Below are 14,391 nucleotides of genomic sequence, written 5' to 3' on the forward strand. Positions count from 1 at the left end.
ATCTACATATAATTGAATAAAAAAACTTAGAATCCTCTATAATTGCCACTACAAACATGGTCATTGTATGGATTATCATATGACCATTGTATTGGTTATCATAAGCAAAAGACAAACAACCTACTGAAATTACAAAATATAGTAGGCATACCAATCAACTGCAGGATATAGGCACTGAGAGAAACAACGAAATGCAGGTATACCAATGGACAATCAATTCCAAGACACCGTAACAGAATTATTCATATATGCAATACGCATTACTGTGATTCATCCCATTTTCACCAAAATTATTAACCTCTTAATTTTACATTAAACCCAATGAGATAAAGAATGGGAACTATACAGTCTCTACATAAAACTAAATTATGTAGAAAATATACCACACGAGAAAATAGCAAGATGAACAGATTCGAATGACCAGTTATTAAAAAAAGTGATCATTGATGATAATTCCAGTACATAGCAACAAAATTATGCATGTTTGTTTGATTGTAATTCATTCATTTGTTGAACAAATTAGTACCCAAGTACTTTCTTGACATGAGAACGTACGACGCTACAACCCTCTCCAGAGAACAATAAATTGCACTAACAAAGTGATAACATGGAAGAAAATAGATCGATCGTGAAGCTAATGGTAGAACATTATAAAGCCCACTCGGAAAGAAGCTTGATGTGTGTATCAATCTTTCCGGGCATCGCACTCAATATGCTTCTTTGCCTTCTTTTTCACTCGCAAATAATCATTTCCTTCACGTTCCTCTTCCTGGGTAACAGAAGCCAATTTAGACTCGGTATTGGCAATTCTGTAAGTGCAATATATAACACTACCCTTCTTTGTAAGCTCCTGTTGAGCTATCATTTCACAAGTATACCCCTGCGGACAAATTGGTTTGGTCCATGAAGATTGACAAGCGCCAGCATTGACATGAATTGCAATAGAGAATACCATAGGCTTGAAACAACTTAACACCCTCTCCACCAATGCTTGCAGATCACAATCCTTAGGATCATAACCCATGGCTTCAAAACTTGCATAACTGAAACCATCTTCCGGAGTTACATGAATTGTAGATAAAGCAGGTCCTTCAATAGAATTCATAGAGTAACCGCAAGGATCAAATTCAAAATCACAGACTTTCGCCTGAGGAAGAATTTTCGATATACCGGAATTAAGTGTCATTTCTGCCGCAGAATTACAATGATGCTTGTAAAACAGGGAAGCACAGTTGCGGTCAAGCTGAGTCATGCACATCTCCAATGTCAAAACTGGAGAAGACGCACCACCCTCCGATGCGAAATCATCAGAAGAAGCGGAGTAGACATGCCAGTTGTAAAACGTTCCGGAATTTCCCATAACATAAGCCATTCCACCAGATCCAAGAGCTGCAAAGTAGTTATCCAGATATGACACTTCCTCAGAAAAGCTCCGGTGAGGAAATGGCTGTGCTCCGGGATGGATGAATGTTCCACGAGTGTATTTAACATTTTTTACAGAGAGAGACAGGCTGGTTGCATTGCTTAATATCGGAGGGATGGAAAGCAGCAGCTTGGTCGTCCCGCAGGTTTTGAGAATGATCTTGAATGGGTAAACAAAGAGACTCGACTCTGACAAGAGATATGAATCGAAATGTTCATTAGAGAGCTCAGAAACTATTTTGCATTCGGCTGCGTTGAGCATTTCATCCAATTGGGTTCGAGTGAGTGCCCTTAGGCCCCTGCCCTCTGATTCAGTAAAAAATGAAGATGCAAAAAACTCAATCTCTAACCGCTTTTCAAATCCCTCGAAACCAATTGCAGTCATCGGGCCGGCAACCACTTCTTCACAGGCCATATCCATTTTGAATTGCAGCAGAGATGGAATACAAAACAAGGACCTTCTCCTAGCGATCTAGTTCTAAATCCTAAGTGCACAGTGGTTACTCTGAGAATATTAGGATGGCTCTCGGACGCACTGCACAGAAATGCAAACCAAAACCAGATGTGAGATTCTGTACAGTAACAGTATTTGATAATGAAGATACATACTATCTACAATTGCAGCTAAATGAATTCATGGTTTCCTAAAACAAAAAACGTCTGTCGATCAATTCGTAGCATAGAAAGAAAACGTACGTTGGAGTAAGCAGCAGTGCGGAATTTCTGGATGCCACCGCGAGGTCGAACGTCTTCAGTCTTGTATCCCAAGGGAGTTTCGTATTGCCAGTAATTACTATTAAACTTCTTCCTCCCACCTTTTGCGTCCATCACAACATTCGGCCTTTCTGAATTAACACAAGACAAGCGACATCAGGAGTAAGCCCAACTGACAGAAAGTATGACATCTAAATAACAACGACAAAGTGAGAGAGAAGGCATGAGGTGCCCTGACAATGAAAGTGCGACCTTAATGCAGAATAGATGTAAGCTGAACATCAGAGTTGTCCAAAACTTCAAATAAAAAGGGCTCTCTATCCGCTGAAAGTCAGAGAAACAATGAAGCCCGCAAGAAAACCAACCCGGTAAAAATAAGCGGAGGAAGATCTTGTTCCTCACTTGAATTCACCGCAGCGAAATGGAATACGGGCGTTCAAAGGTAAATCATGCAATATATAGAGGTGGAGAACATTTGGGACGACTAGAGAATGTATATTGAGATAGGTCGGCAGCTAATAGAGCCACGTGACGCCTTCACCATAACCGTTACCGTTTATCGCGGGTTTTGCACGTTGGAGCTTTTTCCAATTGGGGATGAGATTTGTTAGAAGACCATACACTCATACACGACTTAATATATTTAATTCCGAAATAAGGTAAATTAAGAAAGCTCAATATATTTAATTCAGAAATAATGTAAATTAAGAAGACTCCGATCTATTTATTTTTAAAATTAAGGTAAATTAAAAAAGGAGCGGGAGAATGAGCATTTCAACGATAGAAAATTGGGCTTCTAATTGGGTTTTGGGTCTTTTATCCATTTATTTATTTGAAAAAAAATAATTGATGATATTAGGTTGAGATTTACATATGTAATGATATCGTTATATAAAAATAAAATTTGGTTTATTTGAAAAAAAAAATTATTTGATGATATTAGGTTATACAAAGATAAAAGTGGTTTATTTGAAAAAAAATATTTGATGATATTAAGTTGAGATTTAGATATGTAATGATATCATTATATGAAGAAAAATTTATATTATTTATTTTTAATTTATGTTATTAATATTTATTATTTAATTAGTACTAATACAATTATATTTATTTTAAGAAATATGTTTTATAGATTACGAATCAGAGTATGGTTAAAATTTTAGTATTATTATTATTATTAATTTAAAATTTAGATTTATTATTAAAAATTAAATATAAAATTTGGAGAAAATAAAATTAATATTATAATTTTGATTATTATTATATTAACATTACTATAATATTAAAAATATTACATAAAATTATATCTTTGAATTTATTATATATATATATATATATATATATATATATATATATATATATATATATATATATATATTAAGTAATATTGTTCTATTAATATGATACAAAAAGTTGTTACAGAGAGGCATGATCTCAAAAGTACTGAGCATCAATCATCACAAAAATAAACCTGTCTAACCTTGACTGCCCCAACATAGGGGAAACCAATCCATGAAACCAGAAAGAACCCACACAGGGGTTATCAGTGTTGTCAAAGAAACAAAAAAAGACATTGCAAAGCTATAACCATAAAACAGTTGACCGAAAAAAACCCAGTCATCCTAAGAAGCATCCACCTGGCAAAAAGGGGGCATCTGGCTGCCACGCGTCAAGACTAGAGATTATCCGGGGTTGGTTCCTCTTCAATCTGACATGCGTATTTGTACCAATCATCATCTTTGTCTGGCATGCCACTGCCATGAGCTGGATGGACGACCTCAACGCTACCTGTGCCCACATGCAATTCAGACGTGTTGCCCCGTCAGCTTCCCGAGGCTTGCGTCTCACCATGTTTGTTATCCACAGCTGGTTGATTGACAGCCACAGCTTTACCATGCAGGGTCGCTTTGTCATCGTCGGGCTGCTGATTACCTGGGATGCGAATACCACAATTGCTTGGGGCTGCCTTATTCTGCTTGTCCTCGTGCTCAAGCGGATGTGCCTATGGGTCAATCTCTTCCCAGAAAGTAATAGTCACAGTGGTTGTGATTACACGGGTTAAGGTGCTGCGAAAACGGAATTGAGTGGTATGAGAAGTTGGATGTGGAGGAAGGGGAAAACGACTGTGTGAACTGTAGCATCCCACCCTCTTGTGCCTTGGAGCCTGGCTCTTCCCCTTCCACTTCTGGTGTCAGGGTAACCGCCATAGAAAGAGCTGAGATGATTGGATTGTGAGCTGAGGAATCACGGGTGGTAGTGTCAGAGATTGGCATTGCCAGTGGGCAGATGATGTCTCCGCGAGTGCCTCTCCGCCTGCTATGCATTCAATGTCTGATGCGAGCCATGGCAGGATTGAGAGCAAGGTTGGCAGCAGAGGGGATGGTGGAAGTTCGATGCAGAGAATGGACAGAGGAGGTCTGAGCCTGGTCTAAGTTGCAGAGACTGGAATGAGAGTAATGAAAACCATTGCCTAGATCAATGCAACTTAGCAGCCAGCATCGACTGCCTGTTACAGTGCGAGAGCAGGGTGCTGCGGCTTGCGGAGGGAAAACACAATGGAGCAAGGGGGGAGGAATTGCATAATGCTCTGCAGGTTCCATGGCTATGAGAGTTGTGGAGGTGTCTCGGCCTTCGAACGCATTTAATGGCTCCTGCAAGGTGGTTTGAATGCGCCTCAGGTTGGCATGGGGGACGACGCAGGCGGCCATGTGGCCAGCCCTTCCGCCGTCCGACCGTCTTATCAAATTAATTGCCAGTATAATCACCCACATCTGGGAGAATTTAATATTTATATAAATATATATAATAAATATATTTATATTATAATTTACATTTTACATTATTATTATTGTAGTATAAATATATTGATTATAAGGATTTTTTTTTTAAATTCTCAACTACTAAAAATATAGAAATATGTGAGAAAAAAAAGAAAATAGGAATTTCGAAAAAAATATAAAAATTCTCTGTAATAAAAAGTAAATCCTCTGAACTTGGAAAAAAAATTGCAACATAAACAACCGGAAAAAGAAAATAATAATAATTTGCAACATATAAAACAGTAATTTAGAAGATAAACTAAAGTATTAATTATTATTATTTTTTTTTTCTCTGTAAGACTAGGCTATTTATATTACAAAAAATTCAAAAATTACAGCAAAAATTACACCAGGGCCGTGGCCCTGCATCTCCATAGAGATTTTTCCCCATAAAAGACCTTTCAGGGCAGCATCATTACAAAATTGGGACATCTGAATCGACATATCCAGCATTTGAATCGACACAATAAACATGTGAACCGCCACGATGGACATATGAACTGACACGATGGACACATAAACCGACACGGTGGACACATAAACTGACACGGTGGACATATAATCCGGCATGGTTGACACATAGACAAACCGACAGAGAGAGCAGTAAATCGACAAAGAGCATGAAAGACAAACAGAGAGTTGCTTTCCTGGCAGTGAAAGACAGAGTGATGGAAGTGCTAATCCTCATCGATTGTGTGAGGCTCATCCTTCGCTGGTCCTTTGAGTTTCTGTGATTCCTCCATGTCCGAGCGCAGCGACCTCTGAACCGGCTCACTGGGGCCAGCATCCGCAGCTTGAGTGGCTTGGGGAGAGTCTGCTCTGGTTGGCCGCCGCATATCAACCGTGGGAACTTGCATGTCAACCACTGGCACATTCAGGTTGTCCAAAGGCCGCCTGATATTGCTGCAGTGTTCCACCATGACTGAGATAATGAGAGTGTTGTTCTCCAGAGTGCAGGGGATCCGGTAGCGAACAGCCGGATGTTCCACATGACCACAGTCCGGAATTTCTTCCCACCCACGCACATTGCCGCGGCCTACAAGTCTGTTCGAGCCTCTGTTATGCTCAGAAGTGAATTCCACCGAGGAGGAAGGTGAATTGACTGGTCGCTGAGTAGCAGAGCGACCCCTGGAACCGCCACGACGACTGCTCATTCTGGGCCTCTCTCTCCGCATCTTCGAATTACCCTTCAGACAAGAATTCCTCTGAGTAATTTTGCACTGAGCCAGAGAATGTTCCGTCTCGGCCAGCTTCTGCTCGGAACGCTCGCAGGAATGAAGACAGGCGACATGGGGGGCGAAAATATTGAGCGCCATTTGCCTCGATCGCTGCTGCACATTGAATGCCGTCTGAACCAGCAGTAAAACCCAAATAACTATACCTCCCATCGTATTTAATTCACCTGCGTTCTGGTATGTCGTGGCTCGTCCGGGCTTACACCTGCCCATGTGACGAGCCACACCTGACACCTGCCCTTCACGCTACATAGTCACCCGCATCCGGGAAAGTATTAATTATTATTATTATAAAATTCAAATATAAGAAAAAAAATTATTTATATTTACATGTAAGTCGGAGGTCGGATCTTTCTATTTCATATAACAACTTTGACATTCTCAGCCTTCTGACTCCCATCTTAACTAGTGTCGTGCCACATACCACAACAAAACGAAACTAGAATCACACGCCCCAACCTCCCGACTCCTGACCTCCCTCTCTTACCGACCTCCCGACTTACCTCTTTTCCCAACCTCCCGACCTCTCTCTTAACCTGACTATGCTCCACATTGGGCTCCCGCTATCCACTATAATATATAATATATGAAGAACATCTCGACTACCAATTAGCTGACTGGCCACCCCTTTTGGAGGTCAAAGGTCGGATGTTGGACCTTTTCCAAGGACAGAACTTTGGACATCAGAGACAAGTTGCATGGTTGGAGGTTGGGCATTGCAACACAACGGAAGAAAATTCTCCCACCCTGACCTCTAAACATGCCAAATGGCACCCCTTTCCAAGGTCAGGTGTGGGGGCCTTGTCATCTACCTGACCTTCCGACTCCCAACTACAATTTCAAATGAGAGAACACCCAAAAAATATGTACTTTGTTATTCTCCACAACCGACCTCCCAATTTCTGACCTCCCTCATATCCCCAACATGCTGAAGGTCAACATCGCGACTTCTTACTACCCAATTGCCTTGTGCTTCAAATAGCAATAAATTATATATAGGTGTCCATTCCAACCATAATTATCTTTCACATTTCCCTACTTATTTGTTTAAAACAAACATTGAAATAGGAAGCAACCATTTAAAAAAAAAAACATTCCCCCAATTCCCACCATGGAACCTCACCTCAATTTTTGGATGCAAGTGGTTGAAACATCTCGTCACTTGAATGATTAATTAACACATCTCATGCGAATTTATTGTTGGACATCCCAAGGACCTCAAGAAACTATAGAAACTTTCTTGCTTTCCGCTCCCTATTTTTCACTCTCTTATCCGCACTCCGTTTACAGTAGTTCTCTGAAACTTGTCCCTCATTACAAAATATTAAGCTGAAATTCATTGCAATTGTCCTCATTTCTGGTAAACATACAGTGCCATACACAATTCCATTAGTTAATTCATATATTTCATACAAATTTGAATTTATTTTCACTCATCTTCACGGAACATAATGGGAAAGAAAGGTAAACCCACGACGTCAAAGAAGGCCATACAACACATCAAAGAATGCCTAAAGGGAACAGAAAATCTTGAACCAGAGTTCTACAATGTCAACACATCTCTCATCTCTTAAACCACCTTCAAATGCAAATGGAAGTTATAATGAAGTGGGAAGAAATATATAATTTCTTTGAGGATAGAAGTTGGTTACACTATGAAACTTCAACTAAGGTAAAAAACAATCAGTTTGAAAAAAATAGAGGTACAAAACTGCTCAAAGTTGTTGCTAGAGCCAAGATGCTTCCTTATTAGGACATGGTTTCATGGGCCATGCGACATTTGGATTTTCCCACCCAAAGTATACTATACTACAATAAAAATGTTATAGCCTCTTTGAATTTTCTTGTACTCTCAACAATTTACAAGCTTAGTCTTCCTGAAATCTCCTTGAGCACCCAGTTTCTTAATAACTTCAACGGTGCAGTGTCCAGGAAGTATGAAGGCAATAATGGAAAAATTGTCAAACATTGGTTATGAGAAGATAGAGAAGGCTTCAAACTTAATCAGTCAAAATAATATTTGATCATTGTTTTCAAAAGACCGATTAGGTTCCTCTTCAAAATGTTGTCATGTCTATATGGAGAGAAAGGTATTGAGCATTGCAAATTGCAATGGATGGCTTTAACACACAACCTACTCAATGATTCAAATCGTCGCAATTGGGCCGAAATTATTTCTCATAATATAATAGATTCCCTTATGTTTTCCATTATCTCCATGAGGACATGATCACCTCTTTTGCATGTCAGCATACATTATCAATATAATAATTGTTTTTGTTATGTTTCCTCTGTTGAAATGGAATTACCCAGTCAAGAAGAAACTCCCTATTCAGAATTACACCCCAATTTTGTGGGAAAATAAATTCAGATTTCAATTTTAAGACATCTATAATTATGAGATGACTCATTTCCATCATATTTTGTTTGGAGAAAGCCTTCCCAGGTTTAGTGAAGCCTTAAAGAGTACTTACAAGAAATAGAAGACCGATTTGTGAAATACTTATTCACATATATCAGAGTCTATGGAAGTAAAGTTGAACCTGATCTCCTTTCTACATATATTCCAAAGAGGATAGATCTACAAGAATTAGCCAATCAAATTTCCTTGAATGGACAAGCTTGAATATTGAGCAAACTTCAGAAGAAAATCTGGCCCAACTTCCCAATTCACTTTGGAAAAGTTTGCCTCAACGACCAAGGACATGCATTTAAGGAGGTCAAAGAACTCAACCATGTTTTGTTTTATTCATTTCCCCTTCATCAACATGACCCTTGCAAAATCATCAATGACCATTATAGTGTTTTCAACTACATCAAAACCTAGACACACCAGCAACCCCCCTTTGATGAAATTTTCATTAATATTGATAATTTTGACCAAGCGTTTCAAGGAAGGTAGTTGTTGAGTACAGAGGATAGAAGTAAACTCCAATAGTTTAGAGAAACACTTTATGATGAATTCCTTAACATTAATTCAGAGCCTGTTTCCTCCTCTACAAAAATAGAAGAGTCCCAACTTGAAAATGTTCCTGATGTTTCTTTTATAGCTCCAGAGACAATCACAACAAAAGAAGGCACTAGTAAATAAAACGAGCCAGACACCCAGATAGACCAATAAGCTGAAAGGAACACAAAACTCACAGGTTAGAAACAAGAGATACCAGACAAAGAACAACCAACATGAAAACAGAGTTCCTCCAGTGATAGTGACATTATTATTGACAACCCAGATCACACCACTGAGGCATATATATAGTCGAAGAAAATTAATGAGGAACTTGAATATATGGATGTTGACACAAAGAAATAAGGGAAAATTATGAGGAACCCTATGTCAATATTGACCATTTTCTCCAACAAAGAAAAAGAGTTTTATCAACAGAAAGAACAAAGTACCAAAATATCCATTCTACAGACCTATCATGACAGATCCATTACTCCAATTTGTATGAAAATCCCTATAGACTCTTTTTTTAAACTCGTTACTGAATTACAAACTATTCGTGAAGTTGTTTCGTCCCTAATCGAGCATTACTTTAATGCTCAAACCAATTCAGTTGTCATACAAATGAAGAAAATAAAGCTTGCGAGGTTCAAAACCATTTCAGAATTCAGCTTGCAAGAAAAAGGAAATGTTGAGGAAAAAACTGAAGAATCCTCCCAAGCTCTAGGAGCCTTTGTCAATTACAACCAACACAATGTTAGCAAAGTTTCCACCACCTACAAGAACAACCTGTAGAAGATAACACATTTGGAAAGTGGAACTTGCAGAATGAACACCAAAACCAGTTGAATGAATTGAAACTGAAACAATTTGTAGATATGCAAGTAATAAAAAAGGCACATGCACAAAAAATACAATTTTTTAAGGAATCCTTATGTCAAGAACATTGTGACCATGACAACAACATTGAAAGAAGAAGTTGAAACTCTTAAGTTCCAATCAATTCAAAGTCATGAAGGGTAGAATAACTTGTAGGTTTTTAAGGCACAAGAGAAATATTAAGAATAGAGAAGGCCAAGTTTTGTAAATAAATGGACAAAATTTACACATTCTTTCAACAACATATTGAACTGGAGGACATAATAGAATCTTTGGTGGAAGAAGACAAGTACATCAAACATAAATTCACATAAATTCTTGAATGGGAAACAAACTTCCATCCTAACCACATCTCAAAATGATTTAAAACATATAAAAGGCTAATGTTTGCTTCTTTGATTCAACGATAGTTTGAGGCAAAAGAAATCAAATCAACAATCAAAAGGGCCAATGAACGTTTTCTTTCAATATGGGAGATGGGGATAGATTCTATAGAGGAATTCAATCTCTTAGGATCCAAACTATTAAAAGATGTGAAACCTGACTCAATGCAACACAATCTTAAACATAATGCCATAGGACCAAAGAGTCGTAGGCACCCACAAAACCCGGAGTCAACAAAAATTTCAGATATTTTTATAGATTACCTTCGAGAAGAACAAATTCATTTCCAAATTTAGAATCAAGTACAAAGAAAAGAAAAGAGTTGTGTAGAATTTGATATCTATGTCTAAAGTCAATATTACCCATTTTCAGCTTGTCCACTGTTACACAGCAATTTGTCACTGTCATCCTGTCAGTATCCCTACTGTGTCATGAAATCAAATTCATCATGCTCATGCTCTCTAAACTGGCCAAATAACCCACTTTGCCAAAGTTTTTGCTATCAGCGCGACTTTTGTCCAAATAACCGCGCTGATGGGCGCTCCATAACAGACCAAATGCGCTGCCAGCGCGGAAGTACACCTGTTTTCCGCGCTGATCGAATTTCATGAGCCAGCGCGTCTTGCCCTTGTATTGAGTCGTGCTAACATGGCCTTCTCAGTTATTGAGGTGCGACGTCAGCGCGCCAGTCCTGTTATAATCCGCGCTGATCCTGTTTGGGCGAATTTGTTCTAACAGCCAACCTTCCAGATGACTCCAGACCTGGTTGTTGGCCTTGTGAGTATCGCCCTCCCTTCTATGGCATGTATGTTCGTCATATGGGCCACCTTTCTTGGGGATAAGCTTATCCTTCCACCCTTCATGGAGACTCCTTCTCTTATATAAACCTCTACCATTGCCATGAGCAGCTAGTTTTTGGGAATAGTTTTTGACAACAAGGAATTCATAGTGTTTTTGTGTGCTGCTGCTAGTAGGTAGTTGGTGTGATAAAGTGTGGATTGCTAGAGAGCTAGAGAAAGGTTGTGAAGTCTTAGAATTTTGTGTGAGAGAGAGTTGCTTGACTTGGGAGATCTACTTCTTGGATGAATGCTTATGAGACTCGCTGGCTGGACCCCCTTGAGAAGGACTCAGCGTCAGAACAATGGTTGTATCTTTCTCTGATTATTGATTAATAATAGATGACTACTGTTATGGTTCCATTCTCATTTGTCAATGCAATGGTTAAATGTGAATTACATCCTTTCTGACTGATGTATAATTGCTTTTATTAGATTTCACGCTTGCGTTTGCATTTCTCTATGTGTGTGCAGGTGTCCGACCACGAGGATAGTGGAGGATTGTGACCGGCCAGAGCGAAGGAGCGAGTGTGGCATCTCTTCGTCAAACAAGAGCATTGGAATCCAAGTAGGTGTTCTTTGCCTATCTTTTAATTGCAATTAGGAGCTTGCATAGTAGCATTGATTGATTGTTGCTAGACCCATGCTGGGCTAGTAGGGATCGCCTCTATCCGTAGAGGGGATTTACCTCTCCAACAATTTGGCGACTCCACTGGGGAGCTAGCCCTTGTCCTTTTTGTTCATCTTTGTCTTGAGTTTGATTGTTGGTCTCTTTTGAAATTTTGGGGATTAATTATCAGTCTTTTGCGTTTCCTGGGTTGATCTGGGAAATGCCCTTGTTTGATTGAAAGATTGGCTGTTTTTATTTGGGAGTTTTGATTTGCCTGTCACTATTTTTGAGCTCCATCGCGGATTTAATTTTAACAGTCGTGTTGACATCGCGCTCACCCTTTTGCAACATCATGTTCATCGCGTAAATACGCCTAACAGTCGCGACGATCCTGGAAAATCGGATCAGCGCGGAAAAGACGTGTATAGTCGCGATGTCAGCGCCACTTGCTAGCTTTCTACCCGCGCTGACCTTGGGTTTCTAGCTTAATTCCCGCGACGACTGTGTTTTTCTGAGATCAGCTCGGTTTTTTGGACAAAAGTCGCGCTGACAGTGCGGGTGGTCTGTGTAAAAGTTGCGCTGACCCTTGATCATCTCGGGTTCTCAGTGTAAAACTTGCGCTGACTCCTGAAAAGTTGTTTTTATAACTTTATCTCCTGAATTCACCAATCTTTCTTATCCCCTGTTGTTTCTTGTCCCTCATTAGCTTGTTTTGATTACTTTTGGTTAGGGGCACTCTCTCTTTGATTCCATTCGAGTGAGTCTTGTGTTTTTTGACCATGTGACCTAGCCCTTTAGAAGTTTCATCGAGAAACCATTTGCTTGGGTTACTTGTCTATTCAAGGTTCATCCACAACCCTCTTATTGATTTGCTTGAGGCTTTTTCACTGCTTGTTGCTGGTTGATTTTTAGTGTCGATTATTGAACCACTTTTTTATGTTGATTCGATTTCTTCACTACCAAGCATAGATTACGATTGTTTGGATCGATCAGTTCACACTTGCTTCCTTCTTGCTTGAATTCCTTTTTGCCTTGTTGGGCTTAGATCACATAGCTCGTATAAGCCTTTGTTTTTCCTTTGATTTGGAGAAACTGTTTTGGTGTCTTGGGAAATTTGTGTGCTTTCATTAAGTGATTTTATCCTTTTTTGCTTGGTGTTCCTGTTCCTCAAAATTCATTTTAGGTGCTTTGTGCCATTGAAAAAAAAATCAAACTAGTATCTTTGTATTCAATAATTGAAAAGGAAAAGAACATTTCGTTGATTTGCATTCTCAAAAGAAAAGTTTCGTTTCCTTGCCTTTAGCTGCATTAGATTGTTTGATTGCTTGCGTTCATTTTGTTTGATCGAAAACTCTTAACCTTCTCATAGCTAGAATTCATCGAACGAAATGGTATTCTTTGGCATGTAGTTTGCATCTAAGTAATTGTGAGAGAACACACGGTAGGACCTGAAATCGAAACTTAATTCAAGATCAACCATAAAATAAACTGAATAAATCTAAAAACGCATTGGAACTAAACGTAAATATCTAGAGGTCTAGGCTAGAGACGTTTTCCGGCATCGTTAAACCTGGTACCTTACCGTCGAGTGGTTGGGTGATTCCTCCACAGTGAAACGATAAGTGCCAATATGGACTGTGCTCCCACGTACCGTCGCGTATATATTGGGAGACCCCTATAGGAATAAAGCTTTTATCCATAGGAAGCCGTGTCGGCCGCCCTACGATTCGCAATGCAGTGAACACAACATTCACGAAGATCGACCACCCGTACCCTAAAAAGTATTCTGTGGTTTTGCGAAAAGTTTGGCACACCCTCTACCTAGAATTCCAGAGCAGTCACTTTTGATCCTTTTCGGACTCCCTAAACGAAAAGGTGCCTGTGAGCGTCTTGTCACTTCGTGCTCATTAAACATTCGAAGGAGACTGGAGTCATCTTTTCGTCCTTTTCTCGACTCCTGAAACATGAAAAGGTCAAGTTTAATTCCAGTGTCTTAAAATTTATTCGGCCACGATAACATTACCTGGTTAGATTTTGTGTGCGTTAGCTTGAGTAGGTTTTGTTTTATTTCTCAATGGAAACTTTTCCAGGGTTCACCAACCCAAGCTCCCCTCCTGACAGGAATCTTGGGCATTTCCCTCCTCTTGGGAATGTTGGTGCTCCGTATATGGCAACGTTGTCCCTACCAGGGTTAACTGTTGGGTTGCCTGTCTGGTTGTTTTCGACCTCTTTGGTCCCTACCGTGTCGGCTGTTAGTCCATCAGTCCCTCCACCTGAACAACATCATGTTGATCCTAAGGTGGACCTCTCCCCTTCGACGCTTACTTCTACGTCCTCATCTTCTACTTCGCCTGGTGAAGACCTCGTTTCAAGTAACCAGGTGGCTAAGAAGAAGAAGAAGAAGACCAAAAAGAAGAAGTCCCCTAAGGGAGAGGCTGCAAGTACGACTGTTACTCCCTCGAGTACACCTGAAGTCGGGCCCCCTTTCACTCCTCCGCGGAAGGTTAAGTTTCCTTGTCGATTATGCAAGGAGGACCATCTTCTT

The 14,391-nt window shown here is 39.6% G+C and overlaps 1 protein-coding gene across 1 annotated transcript; it reads right to left on the bottom strand.

Moving 5' to 3' along the window:
- Window positions 1–685: 685 nt before the first annotated feature.
- Window positions 686–1,843, bottom strand: LOC149166783 (S-adenosylmethionine decarboxylase proenzyme-like). The gene has a single exon (XM_089430258.1). The coding sequence runs from the start codon at window positions 1,841–1,843 to the stop codon at window positions 686–688; it is 1,158 nt and encodes a 385-aa protein (XP_089286384.1).
- Between the last annotated feature and the right edge of the window lie 12,548 nt (window positions 1,844–14,391).

The sequence above is a fragment of the Pinus tabuliformis genome, chromosome 5_1 (genome assembly GCF_031772625.1).
Source record: "Pinus tabuliformis cultivar Carrire ecotype Pingquan chromosome 5_1, CPIR1, whole genome shotgun sequence".
Taxonomy (NCBI): Eukaryota; Viridiplantae; Streptophyta; class Pinopsida; order Pinales; family Pinaceae; genus Pinus; species Pinus tabuliformis.

Bases quoted from the DNA above. Each gene is read 5' to 3' on its own strand.
- LOC149166783 (XM_089430258.1), bottom strand. From the start codon at position 1,843: ATGGATATGGCCTGTGAAGAAGTGGTTGCCGGCCCGATGACTGCAATT.